Source organism: Podarcis filfolensis (genome assembly GCF_964270895.1).
Source record: "Podarcis filfolensis genome assembly, chromosome: Z".
NCBI classification, from domain to species: domain Eukaryota; kingdom Metazoa; phylum Chordata; class Lepidosauria; order Squamata; family Lacertidae; genus Podarcis; species Podarcis filfolensis.
Genome location: NC_139617.1, coordinates 46184694 through 46198557, shown reverse-complemented (window position 1 = coordinate 46198557; position 13864 = coordinate 46184694). Strand labels below are relative to the sequence as shown.

The window sequence follows — 13864 nt, the reverse complement described above, 5'->3', positions numbered from 1 at the left end:
GCATGGAGCAGCATGACACATCTGATGCCAGGGTCCTGCTATGTCCTCCTCACTCTGAACTCCCACTCTGAACACTGTGAAGTGTATGGTCATGTGTCTGCATGTGTCAAGGGATGTGTGTGTGTACCTTGCGGTGTGTTTATGAGAACTCTCTTGTTTCCCTCCCCCCTTGGATTGAATCAATAAACTCAGCACCTAATCTTTCCTCGCATGTAAGAGTCACAGTAAATTGGGGCAGCCAGTGTGGTGACCTACAAATGTGTTGAAATTCCAATTCCCATCGGCTTCGGCTAGCATGGTCAACATTCAGAATTTATGGGAGTCCAAAGCATCTGGAGGTTTCCAATACCTGCTGGTAAAAGACTTCAATTTTGCCACGCTCTTGGCTTGATCAGATTTTCTCTATGATGTTTCACTATACAAAATATAACTGAAAACAATATAGTATGATGGCACAAACCCAGCCAGTTGTAAAATCTTTGCTCAGACTCACAGCACGTAGCTGTACCACTGCAGCTCTAGGCCTCTCCGTATGTCAGACTGCATATTTTATTTAGCAATATTGCTTACAGTTAAATAAGGTCCTCAAATTTAGCTAAGGTCTTTTGTTATTTATTCTACTTTGAAGGAACAGCTTTCAAAAATAAGACAAGAATGGATGGATAGCGCCACCACCAGGTCAGAAATGGAACTGGACAGAAATAGGACAAATAGTCTCACCAGATGCGGCTACAGTGGTACCTCGGGTTACAGATGCTTCAGGTTACAGACTCCGCTAAGCCAGAAATAGTACCTCGGGTTAAGAACTTTACTTCAGGATGAGAACAGAAATTGTGCTCTGGCGGCACGGCGGCAGCAGGAGGCCCCATTAGCTAAAGTGGTACCTCAGGTTAAGAACAGTTTCAGGTTAAGAACATACTGTTTTCCTCAGTGGTATAATAAATGTTTAACCCAAGGTACCACTGTATTATACACTTCAGGTTACAGACTCCGCTAACCCAGAAATAGTACCTCGGGTTAAGAACTTTGCTTCAGGATGAGAACAGAAATCACGCGGCGGCAGCGGGAGGCCCCATTAGCTAAAGTGGTACCTCAGGTTAACAACAGTTTCATGTTAAGAACGGACCTTCAGAACGAATTAAGTTCTTAACCCGAGGTACCACTGTACTGTATTTGTTCATGTACCCCAAATTTTTCTACTACTGTACTTGTGTCTGGCAGCTGCTTTTCCAGGTCTGAGGCAAACAAATGGCTTTCCTGTCATCTACTAAGTGGTGCTACCAGGGTGTTGCTGAATTCCAGTTACCATTATCCCTGAACATTGGCCAAGCTGGCTGGGGACGATGGGAATCCCAGAACACCTGGAGGTCCTGACACACCCCATCTCTGTTATATATGCAAAGGAAGTACTCTGCCACTGAGGTGTATATAGTCTGTCAAATGTGTCTGCTCCCTTCCTGGAGGTGACTGGCACTCCATTTACCTGGAAGGAGAGAAGTCAGGCAACCCAAACAGTAGGTGGAACCCATGACAGGCAGAGCCAGTCTCTGTAGTTCCTGAGGCTGAATTGGTCAACAATTCAATCTGGACCTAAATACCCAGCTGAAACTGGGTTATATACTGATTGAGACAGCTGTCAACACTTTCCACCTAGCTTCTTCCTGTTGGGTAACCAGCTTCATATAACCAGCATTCTTGATTGGAATTAATGCATGAAGGGGTTAATGCAATGGATTAAGCCATCCTGTCAGGTTTTGCCCATGTTGCTTACCCTTACCTTGGGGGGAAATGGGCAACCAAACCTTTTATTATACTCAGCCTGCATGTGAATTCAGTGTGTGAGGAGGATTGAGCTAGTTCCTCCAGCTCAGCAACATGGCTTTAAACCAGCCTCTTTTGCTTCAGACAAGAATGGAGTCTGTAACTAGCGTTTTCCTACACCAGTTGTTAAGGAACTTGTACCATCTTGTAACTAAGCAGCATTTTATTGTCTGTGCAAGTTTTTCTTACTGGTATGGAAAAGCTCATGAATCTTATCTTTAAAGTTCTGCATGCAAAATATTTACATAACTTACCAGATATGTGGTCTATTTGTGTCCTAGGGAGTAGGATTCATGGGAAAGTTAAAGATTTAACATTACCACACTTTTCTTTGTTGCCATTTTTTTTGCCATGTTATATCTCTGCTGGGGCTCTCACCAGAGTACCTGTCGTAAACTTGAGTCTTAGTTTCCAGGATTTCCAACACATTGCTAGCCATGAATAAAATTTTAGTACTTTTCCTGTGAGAAAAAGCTAAAGCAGCCTTTTCTAATCTGATGCCTCCCATATGTTTTTGAATAAAACTCCCATTAGCCTCAGGCAACAATGGCTAGGGATGATAGCTGCAGCCAAATGTTTGGTCTAACTGGTGTTATAATACTTTTTTTTTTCTAAACTAAAAAGCTCCAATCAGGCAAGGCAGTAGGAGTTACAAACTGTCAACACAGAACGCTCTTTCAAACAAAGGTGCTAGCCCACCTCCGACTGGGCTGCAGTAATTATTTTTATTGTTAATTATTGTTAGTTACTATGTTATGTGTTTTTATATGTAAACTGCCCTGGGATCCTTGGATTAAGGATGGTATAGAAAGTCAATAAATAAATAAATACGGTGGTACCTCAGTTTTCGAACTTCTCCGTTAACGAACATTTCGGTTTTTGAACGCTGTAAATTCGGAAGCAAATACTTCGGTTTTCGAACACTTTTCGGAAGTTGAACACGCCATGCAGCTTCTGCTGAGTGCAATATCCTGAATGCTATCTGTCACCTATTGAGTTTGCAGTTTTTGAACGTTTCAGAACTTGAATGGTCTTCCAAAATGGTCTATGTTCAAAAACCGAGGTACCACTGTAAAAGAAACCTGAGCAGCTTGTGTGACAGTTGATGACAAAAGCCTAGCCTGGTCCAATGCATAACCATCAAAGCTATTTTATTTTACAGCTGCATGTACACACACATAGCTAACTATTCCAGTTGTGTTGCTATGCATGTCTAAGGAAGTAGCCAAAGAGCGAGCATTTTAAATGTAATGGCAGACATGGGGAGTATTGCTACGGCTAAGAGAAAATACTGCTCATTATGTACTCTGTTCTTCCCTCCACTCCTAGGGACAGATTTCTCAAAAGAGTTCTTCAGAAAATTTCCTTCTTGAAGAGTAGGGAGAAAGAATTGTTATTTATTTATATATAGATAGGAAAAAACTCATTATTTATAGGATTTCTTTGCTTGCCTCAGAAGCTCAATGGAATAGACAAAATTTTACTGTACAGCATGGGGGTCAGTGTGCTGTGGACAGCTTATGCTGAAATATACCTCAAATCTGCATTTTTATGACAGCCAATTACTTTTGAAAATGAATTTGACTGACTCCTTGACAATTAAAATGTTTGATGTTTTCTTTTGTTGCCATTATATGACAAAGCTAATGCTTACCTAAAATTCATGAAAATGGTCTTTCTTAACACAATAAACGAAAACAAAAAAGTTTCTCTTTTATATAAAATCTATTTTCCCAATTTTGAAAGTCCAATGTTAAATTACGCATTTGTCACATATGTGCTATGCAGGCCACATCTAGAAACGGTGCACACATTTTAAAAAATTAAAAGCAAGAGCAGAAATAATCCAGAATAGGTTCTCAGCCAAAAAAAAAAGGCAGGCACTGAATCAGTTTGCAGACACTGTCAAATACAAAGAAATACCCTGCTCATTCTCTTGATCAAGTCTGTGCCTGGAAGGCTTCACTTCATTGCATGATGCCATCTTGTCCATTTTATTTCACTGAATGATGCCATTTTGTCCATTTTATTTCACTGATGCCATACTGTCCATTTTATTTCATTGAATGATGCCATACTGTCCGTTTTGGGCTGCTCTGCTGGGGTATGAGGCCACTTAAGGAGCAGGAGCATTGCTCTGTAAAAACCGGCGGAAGTCCTTAATCATGGGGCGAAGGATCTGCACAAGAGCATTCAGAGCAGCCTGCATCCCTTCCATGGCCTGGGCTTGGCGCTCCTGTGCACATGCCTGTACTTCCTGAGAGCGGCGGATCATCTGCAGGAGGTCATTTTGCTGCTCGATGTTCTGGGCCATCTCTTTCATGTGGAGATTGGTCACTCGCTGCTCCTGCAGGAGCTTGGCTGAGTTCAGGGCAATGCGGCTCTTCAGTTCCTGAGGCTTCACAGAGACTTCTGCTTGTTGAGCCATCATCTCTAAGGGGGCCTCGGCAGTGACTGTGGTCGGAGCTTCTGTTGTGCAGTACTCCACAACACCATCCTCCAAACTATGGTATGTTGTCTCAGCTGGAACTAAGAAGAAGAAGAAGGAAATTTTATTTAAGATACAATATTTATACGTTTATATATTTTAATCTTTTTTCCATATAGAAAGTTACATTTGTTACTCAACAATTATATTCCTATTCAACAAAACTACTGACTTTCCACTCAACAGAACCAAAGTTTATAACCCAAATTACATATACAGTGGTACCTCTGGTTACGCACTTAATTCGTTCCGGAAGTCCGTTCTTAACCTGAAACTGTTCTTAACCTGAAGCACCACTTTAGCTAATGGGGCCTCCTGCTGCTGTTGCGCCGCCGCCTCGCAATTTCTGTTCTCATCCTGAAGTAAAGTTCTTAACCCGAGGTACTATTTCTGGGTTAGTGGAGTCTGTAACCTGAAGTGTATGTAACCCGAGGTACCACTGTAATTGCGTTTTAAGGTTCCATCATCTAATTTCATCCCTCTCCAACATGTTTCTTAATATATTCTGCTGTTTTTTTACACTTCAAACTTCACTGTGGTCTTCACATAGAAGTTTACATGGTAAAAATTGGAACAATTAAAGCAACCTAAAAAAAATCCTGAAGTTTTCACAAGGATTTTATCTGCACTCTTTTGGAGGGATTGGAACAGAGAAGAACAAAGTAAGAGGGAAAGAAAGTGCAAAAGAACCAGTAACAATAGAACAAAAACAAAATGGTTTTGACAAGGCACTGTGGGTGATAACACAAAACAGCCTGGCAATGGTAAGAAAGATGTGGTGTGAGAAAAATCCATAATCTTGACTTAAACCACAAATGAGAAGATTGAGGGTTATAATCCACAGTTAGTTCTACTTACAGTTGCAAACAAAATTATTCAGCCCCCATTGCAAAGCAGGCTTATCAAAACTTTCAGCAGTTTGCAATGAGAAAATCAAATGAAAGCAATTGAATTAGCTCAACCCAATGGATGCTTCAAGTGGAGGCTTATTATCCATTACAGTATTTTCATTATTAACCATCAAATTTCTATACTTTCCTTCATCTGAGGATCACAGGTTAGCGTACAATCTAAGAAATCGAATAACTTTATTTCACTGAATGTTTAAGTTAAGCATTGTGTATAACATGTGAAAGGAAGAAACAAGACACTCACTCTGAGTAAGGGTGACTGTTGTGGCTGCAGCAGTAATAGGTATCTCTGATCCATCTGAAGTGCAGTCTCCAGCAGGCAGGCTAATAATGGTGGCTTCCCCCAGCAAGTTACAGATGCGCTGCTGCATGGGAGTTAGAATAACTGGAGCAGCTGTGACTCCTAATGGATCTTCAGCATCTTGGCCCTCAACACCTCCATCCTGGCCATCACCACCTCCTTCCATTGCAGCCCGGACCTGTGCCACCTTGCGTCGCACCTCCGTCTTGAGATCAGACCATTTTTTCTTGACTTCAGGCAGCTCCCGGCGGCAGGTAGCAACAGCATTAACACGGCGTAGTATGTTGTGCCAAGCAGCAGCCTTAGCAGCCAGGGGTACACCAGCATTGAAGTGGTTGATCAGTAGGTGCTTGCTCCGCTCAAGCTCCTCCACAATTATCTCCACTTCTCGCTCCGAGAAGTTCATTTTCCGCTTTTTAGCCGGCGGAGCCGGAGGGGATGCCATTGCCATGGAATGTTCAAGTCCCAAAGCAAACTGGGTGCTGTGGGCCTTGGTGAAGTCCTGAGACAAAACAGGATATCAGGATGTCTGGGAAGGTTGAAATGCAGCTGCCAAGGACACAGATGTGGCTGCAGTAAACAGCTAAACTCTAGAAAAAGTTGAGAAGCAAGGTTATTCCTTGTGACCAAAGTGGTTAGTATAATAAAAACCTCTATAACCAGTTTACATGAAAACAATAAAAAAGATTCAATAAAATTTCCTAAAACCTTGATGTAATGAGATCAAAACAAAACACAATGCTTTAATACAAATAAAACTTAGTACACACACGCGCACACACAACCAGTCAAACGTACCAAGAAAGCTGGGGTAACCCTGGAAATTACTGAGAAGCACTTAAAGGTCATTGATCATCTCTCCACAAATTTCTTGAGGGAGGGCATTCCAGAGGGTGGGTGCTGTCAGCAAGTAGGTGTCCTTTTGCATTGTTACCAAATACAGTTCAGCAGAGGACACCCAGCAGGGTCTCCTTGAAGGACTAAACTTTGGCCTTTTCTGTACCAGGAGGCAGCATTATCTTCAAGAGATACACTTATAAATTATCTGTATGTTCAAAGCCATAAATTGCAAAGACTGGGCAGGAATATGTTACTACATCTTGGTCAATGGAAAACAGTTGATTATTAGATTTATATGGCAACTTTTTGAAGATCAAAAGGGTTTTTCTGGGTAGAGGGGTTTCTGGTCTAAAATACAGAAAGCAAGTGGGAACAGTATGCATTATTGGTTTTGAAGAGCCAGGTGTCCTGTATGCACGATGATGGGGTGGTGGATTTACTATTTAAAAATGGCAGGAGGCAGATGAAAGGGATATGTGTGACTGTATTATTAAGACTGTGATTTTATGCACACATATATGGGAAGTCCCACAGAGTACAATGGGACTAACTTCGGAGTAAGTAAGATTGGGATGGTGCAGTCCTGAAATTAAGGCTGCACTTCTAGACTCAACCCTGCAGTAAGCCCCACTGAAATAAATAGGGCTTACCTCTGATTAGACATGAATGGTATTGTACCATTAAAAAAATCAGTAATTTCTAGGGTCAATGGTGCTAATCAAGATAATTACAAAAAAGGAGTTTCCTACCACAAGAGAATATTTTGGAATAGAGAAAGCACCTACCAGTGTTAGGAAAGGAGTGAAAACTGAAATTTCATTACATCACAAAGTGTAATTTCAGTAAATTTTCTGAGTGGGTAGGGAATAGAGAAAAACTGAAATATAATGCATGCACGTAACTTACAACTTGCAAGTATTTAACTTACGCATATTCAGCTGTACACACCTGGCAATCCCCCCCCCCAGCTGTACACACTGGGCAGTTATTATTATTTTTTAAAAGGGTGGGAGTCCAGTAAAAGAACATTTGGCAATCCTACCTGCCATTGCACCCAATGTGTTTTGGCTATACACTATTTTGGCTTTACGTGCTATCCCTCTGGATTGTAACCTCCAGCATAAGCAGAGACCTGCCTGTATTCCTTAAATTTATGGGAGCAGAAGAGGAAGGGGGGAAACAAATAACAGTTTCCGAGGAAGGAAAAAAAATCAAATCCAGGGGCTGTATCCAACTACGCCTTGCCTGTGCCCATTGATTTCAATGGGGCTACTCCACGCATGACCTATACTGGACACCCAAGAGTATACTGGGCAGGAGGAAAGAAAACATACTGTTTTAAAATGCCAGTGTGATTTCTTGAGGGAAGGGAGAAGAAAAAGAACTAGTTTTAAATTTAAGAGGGAGAAGAAAAAAAGGATGACTATGGGGGTGGGGGAGAGAAAAAGGAAGAGGGTAAATTAAACATTTCTTTGGAAGTTTGTGGTTTCCGAGGAGAGGAGGGAGGAAGAATGATATCAAACTTCCAACCTTCAAGATATGTGCGGGCGGGTTTGAACCACACTGCGATCTTTGGGTGAAGGGTTTAATAAATAATTTAACAAATAAATAATAATTAAATATTTCTAATGGAGAATGACGGGGGAGAATCCCCTGATGGATGGCAATATGTCAGGGATGCTTTAGCCGAGATTCCTGTATCGCAGCGGGCTGGACTAGATGACCCCTGGTATCCCTCCCAACTCTACGATGCTATGAGTCCGTGGACGGGAGTTTGCTGAGGTAAATCCAGCACAGGCTAAAGGAGAAGATGGGCGTGAGGGGAAGGTTGAGGGAGGCGGCGGCGAAGAGCGCCAGAGGGCGCTGAGGGGAACCCAGGAAAGGCCCAACGCCTAGGAGGAGGGTGGGGACCCTGGATAACTGCCCCGCCGGCCTCAAGCGAGGCTGGAGCCCTAAGTGCCCTCAGGGGAGCCCCTTCCTCGCTCCCCATTTATATTTCCCAAAATAATAAATACTTTTTTAAAAAAACACAAAAATAATAATACGCAAATTGCGTACCCCAACTACCGGTCGAATCCCACACCAAAGAGGGCCTCTAGTCTGCGGCAGTGGCGTAATGGCTTCCAGAATCAGCGTCTCTTGTCTCTCCACTTTTATTGGACTGTCCTCCTGCCTTTCACGACCCGGTGTCCACCCCCACCCGCAACGCTTCGCTACTATTGGCTCGCTTTGGATTTGCGCCAAAGACCGCTATCCCTCGTCTAGCTGTTTGCCCCGCCTTATTAGACGTAGGGCAGCACTTACTCGTTGCGGATTGGGTAACAGTCATGTCCGTCATATGCAAATTACAACCCCTCCACACCGCTCCGCCACAGTCTTGCCTATCACATTTGTAGTTCCGCCTCCTGCCTATTTTTTGCCTCGACGCCCACTAGCTGTCCGTATGCAGTTACATTGGCCAATAGGCCATCCCCCTCCTTACCCAAATCTCTTTCTCCAATCGCTGCACGCCATCTTGCCAATCCTTCATTTTCATTGGCTGAGAGGCTTTCGTGCCGTCCTGCCCTTCTCATCAGAAAACGCACGAAATGTGTATCTGTAGTACTTTACCGGTACTCGTGCCTGTCAAGAAAGCCAGCGAAACACAGGGTTGGGTGGGTGGAAAGAGGCGGATGGGGTGGGGGGGGGGGGAAGGACGCCCGAGTCACGTGCCGCCCGGCGCCCTGTCCTTTTGCGTCCCCGCCTCCTTTGGCTTCATAGGACCTTCCATGCCCCCTTTTGATTGGTTAATAGAGGGGGTCGCGAGCACCTTCCCTGCCCTCCCCCTTTTTTTGCCGGCGGTTCGGGTGACGACACATTGATCTGGCCAACCAGATGACTCGGTTCCGTTACGTTGACGCAATCAGCCAATCAGCGAGCGGCGCGCGCAGGCTGGGTGGGTAAAAGAGAAAGAGGCCGGCTCCTTTGAAGCAGGCGCGGCGCCATTTCCCGGCGAGCCGCCTCAAGGGTGGGGGTGCGCGTGCGTGGCTTGGCTGAGGCAACTGGGCATGCCGGCTAGCGCGCGGCGCTCGCTGGCTTCCCCGGTGGTGAACGGCGTCCTCTGCCAGTGCGGCGCCGCCGCCGCCACGGCGACCCCTTTGAGCGCGGCGGTGGCGGGGGGGCCCGCCATACCCGCCCTTGATGGAAGCGGCGGCTCGTCCCCTCCTGCTTCTTTTGCTTCGCCCCCGGAGCAGGAGCGGCGCCTGCGGAGCCTCTTCCTCCAGCTGGACGTGAACCGCGACGGCGCTCTCTGCGTCCACGACTTGTTAATCGGCCTGCAGCGCCTCGGGCTTCAGCGCTCCGAGAGGGATGTGTGGGTAAGCCCTTCCGCAATTCCTCCGCCAGACCTGCTTCTTTCACCCACCGCTGCGTAGCACTTCTCGCGGAGGGCCCGTGCCCCTCTTTCCTTCTTCCCGGCCCTTGTTCTCCTTTTATGATACAGCTTCTTTCGATGCTAAATCGTTTAGGGAAAAAGGCTTTGTTACAAACCTTAATTTAAAGATAATACGGGACCGCCTCTCCTAGTATGCCCTTAAGGTCTACAAATAGCAACATTTTGAGGTCCCAGGTCGCAAGGTGGTTAGATTGGTCTCAACTAGGGCCAGGGCCTTTTCAGTACTGGCCCCGACTTGGTGGAACGCTCTGTCACCAGAGACCAGGGCCTGCAAGACAGAGCTGTTCCGCCTGGCCTTTGGTTTGGTCTCAGTCTGACCCTTATGTTTCCCTCCCCTTATGGTTTTGAGCTATGGGCTACTTTTAAAATGAGGCTGCATTTTAAATTGCATTTTAACCTGTATTTTAAACTACATTATGTTTTTACTGTAATTTTACTGGTGTTAGCCGCCCTGAGTCCGGGGATGGCGGGGTACAAATAAACTTTATTATTATTTTTATTACATGCATCATTTTATTTGTATTCAGCCTTTCCATAGTTTTAACCATGCTTATGATATGAAAAAATAAACAATTACAGACATTTTGTCACAAACAAGAAATAAAATACATTTTAAAAATGCACAACCAAATCTGAACAATTTCCACATAAATCATTAGATCTAAAAACAAATATATATATAAAAAATTAACAGCAACAACAAAAACGCTAGCCCAAGAGCCTGTTCAGCAAACAACAAAAATTTATTATCTATACCCACCACCGCCACCAATTTATTATTTATACCCTGCCCAGCTGACTGGCTTTCCCCAGCCACTCTGGGCGGCTCCCAATAGAATATTAAAAACATGATAAAACATCAATCATTAAAAACTTCCTCAAACAGGGCTGCCTTCAGATGTCTTCTCAAATGAGTAAATAAATTGGGATATTTATATTTTTTGTTGCCTTTGGTCATGAAAGACCTCCATTGGCTCCCAGTACGTTTCCTAAATGGCCTCAACCCAATACAATGGAACCTCATGTTATGGACGGGATCCGTTCTGGAGGCCCATCTGTAACACAGAACTGACGCAAGCCAAAGTGCTGTGTCTCCACATGTGCGATTTAGCGTTTCTGCACATGCGCGAATGGCGAAACCCGGAAGTAACCTGTTCCGGGCGGGACGCAACATGAAAACACGTATCCTGGAGCGGACGCAACATGAGGTATGACTGTATACCTGAAGGAGCATCTCCACCCCCATTGTTCAGCCCAGATACTGAGGTCCAGCTCTGAGGGCCTTCTGGCAGTTCCCTTACAGCAAGAAGTTCCCTTACAGCAAGAAGTGAAGTTACAGGGAATCAGGCAGAGGGCCTTATCGGTAGTGGCGCCCGCCCTGTGGAATGGCCTCCCATCAGATAGATGTCAAGGAAATAAACAACCATCTGACTGAAATTGCAGCTTTTAATCAGTTTTTATCATGTTACTGTACAAGTGATACAAGAACAGTAAGATGAGCCTGCTGGATGAGACCAGAATCTAGTTCAGCATCTTGTTCTCACATTGACTGATGTGCTTGTAGGAAGCCTGCAAGATGTGCAAACAGCTCTCTGCCCACCTGCAATTCCCAGCAACTGGCAACTGGTCCCAGCAACCACTGATAGTCTTGTACTCCATGAATTTGTCCAATCCTCTTTAAAAGCTGTTCAAATTGGATGAGAGATGTAAAAAACAAAACCATTATACATACTCATGTATGTGTAAAGTATATAGCTTTATCAACTTGTTCCAGGTGTTAATTTATAAATAACCTGATTCCCAGAGCAGCATGTGTATCATAACATTAGTGTAGAATCATAGTGGCATGGTTGGAGTTGAGTTATAATGCCTTCAGCTTTTCACTGAGTTTGAAAACGCTTGAAATATGCATACGAAGCTAGTGTTCACTTCTTCTTCCCTTCACCCAGTTAGCTTCACATTTCTGAAGGTTGCTGTATTTATAATTCATAATTTGTAAATCTGTCAGTTGCAGCTGATAGTGGATGGACTGCTGCCTGCCACTTCACATACGGATGCTCATTTTCAGTTGATAATATATGGTAGGACAATGATGTTTTCCTAGTACAGTATATCTTTAATGAAGCTATAGTAACTTTCTCAACTTTTTAAGTTGGCGGAATTCATTCTTTTGCAGCACAATACAGCAGATGGAGACAATATTCCAACATCATGTAGTGGTGGTGGTAGGAGGCCTATGACAGTGATGTGTAGAAGCATTAATAAGCATTTCCTTGTTTTCACTTCTGAAATGGTGTGAGGGGCTATGGCTGTTTTTTTGTTTTGTTTTTACTGGGGTGACTAAACCCTGGGTGACCAATACAATCATGCTATTATCATATTATGGTCATTGGTCATAGCCATTTCTATAGTCAATTGGTTCCCTACAACATTTCATAGAAAATGGTTTACTTGTAGTGAGCACATACTGTTTCAAGTTGCTGAAGGTTCTTCTTTGCCTGCTGAACCCAATATACCATACATTTACCCTCCCATAGCCTGTCCTGAGCTGGCTTCCAAAGCAGGCACATTCATAAACTTACTACAGCATGTGCGCGTTGTGAAACTTAACAGTTATGCTTATTCGCAGCACAGAAGAGAAGTTGTGCTCTGGCATTTTATGTCCATGTGCATGTATTTGCCATACATGCTTGTCTCATTCAGATTTCTAGGATTATGGGAGAATCATTACCTGTGTGCACGATTGAGCTTTTCTTTTCTCCTAAGCCACTTCAATTTACTCTCCAATTTCAATGACAGCTTTGTAGTACACCCCTATGAACAGGTCAATGCTACAAACTGGCATAAGAATGCTAGGAGCCATGTGGCTCTATGGACCTAGGTTGTGGGTGCCAAAACAAAATGTCTAGGTGCCCTTCTTTTTGTTCTCCTTAACTTCCTGTATTTAGTGTGTAACTAAAAACTGGCATGTTGTCATATGCAAAATAAGGGTGGGGCGGGCAGTGGAAATCTGGTTCCTTGGCTAAATTATTAGTTTGTGCTCCAGCTAGTCTTGACCACTGCAACATGCTTTTTCCTGGCCATTCTTTGTCACATCTCTGCTGTCACATCCTCCCCAGAATTCTGCTACCACCAAAATAATATCTCATTATTAAGTCCATGTGCCTCCTCTTGATGCTGACTAGCTCCTTGGGAGCCTCTCAATGGAAAACGTGTTCACTTTTAGATCCATTTTTTTCTGGAAGCACAAGAGGGCAGTTAGAATCCTTGTTTCATATTTTTAAAAACAGGCATTCCAATCTCATGAGCCTTGTGGAATAATAAATGTCTGCATTGCTACTTAGAGCAATTTCAGCCATTCCATCACAATGAAACGTTCTGTGCTTTAAAGAAGATGGCATGGTTGGGAAAGCTGTACTTCGGAGTCATGGGGAAGGAACGTGGTGCTGTTCTGGAGGAGTTGCCAATAGGGATATCTGTAAGAGGCATGACGTGCTGAGATAATCAGTGTTATAAACTGAAATATAAAAGCTAGGAGCCAAATGGCTCCTGGAACCTGGAAAAAAACAGAATGGCTAGTTGCCATTCCCTTCCCACCCCATGTAGCAGCACTTTCTATTTAATTTTTTTTGAAATGCATGAACGAACACACAAGTCACACAAATCAGTGACAAATTGTTAATATCACATTTTAAATATAAATTCTTAACTGGACACCACAAACATAGATGAGGCTCAGCCTCAGCAATAGTGCATGGTGTGTGTGTGTGTAACAATTTCTACATAGAAATAGATTCTACTGAAGTCAAAAGGGCTTAAACCCAGGGAAATGTGAAAGGAGAGTCCCAATTCCAAAGTAACTTTTTTTTTTTGTGGGACTGCCTAAGCAGCGTTTTTGGATGGCATGTATATTTGTGGTACGACAAGGTTAAAGCACATAAAGCATTTAAAAACCATATTGTCAGGAAAGCATTGTTCAATGTCTGGATAAGATACAAAGATTTACTGGAAAATAAAACCCCAAGGTGGTTGTCACCAATGGAAGCGAAGGCTCAGAAAAAGCTCAATAT

General features: G+C 43.6%; 2 protein-coding genes across 8 annotated transcripts in view; one reads left to right on the top strand and one right to left on the bottom strand.

The window, feature by feature from the left end:
* Positions 1-921: 921 nt before the first annotated feature.
* On the bottom strand, positions 922-9117 carry NAIF1 (nuclear apoptosis inducing factor 1). 6 transcript variants are annotated; one of them, XR_014544063.1, is made up of 4 exons: positions 8420-8601; positions 5465-6111; positions 1778-4350; positions 922-1650 (listed from the first exon to the last, which is right to left on the bottom strand). XR_014544063.1 is itself a non-coding variant. In XM_083597439.1 (3 exons), the coding sequence occupies exons 2-3, from the start codon at positions 5970-5972 to the stop codon at positions 3938-3940; spliced, it is 921 nt and encodes a 306-aa protein (XP_083453565.1). In that variant the 5' UTR covers positions 5973-6111; positions 8420-8601; the 3' UTR covers positions 922-3937. The 6 variants fall into 6 exon arrangements, 4 of the variants coding, with proteins under 4 accessions (XP_083453565.1, XP_083453562.1, XP_083453564.1 ...); XR_014544064.1 differs by having other exon boundaries at positions 922-2183; positions 2423-4350; XM_083597439.1 differs by having other exon boundaries at positions 922-4350.
* Positions 9118-9212: 95 nt separating this feature from the next.
* Positions 9213-13864, top strand: part of SLC25A25 (solute carrier family 25 member 25) — a 39828-nt gene continuing 35176 nt past the window's right edge. The window contains exon 1 of one of the 2 annotated variants that reach the window (XM_083597345.1): positions 9213-9717. In XM_083597345.1, coding sequence (XP_083453471.1) covers positions 9409-9717 — 309 coding nt within the window. In that variant the 5' untranslated portion in view covers positions 9213-9408. The remainder of the gene's footprint in view (positions 9718-13864) is intronic. The other variant, XM_083597344.1, reaches the window with a different exon arrangement.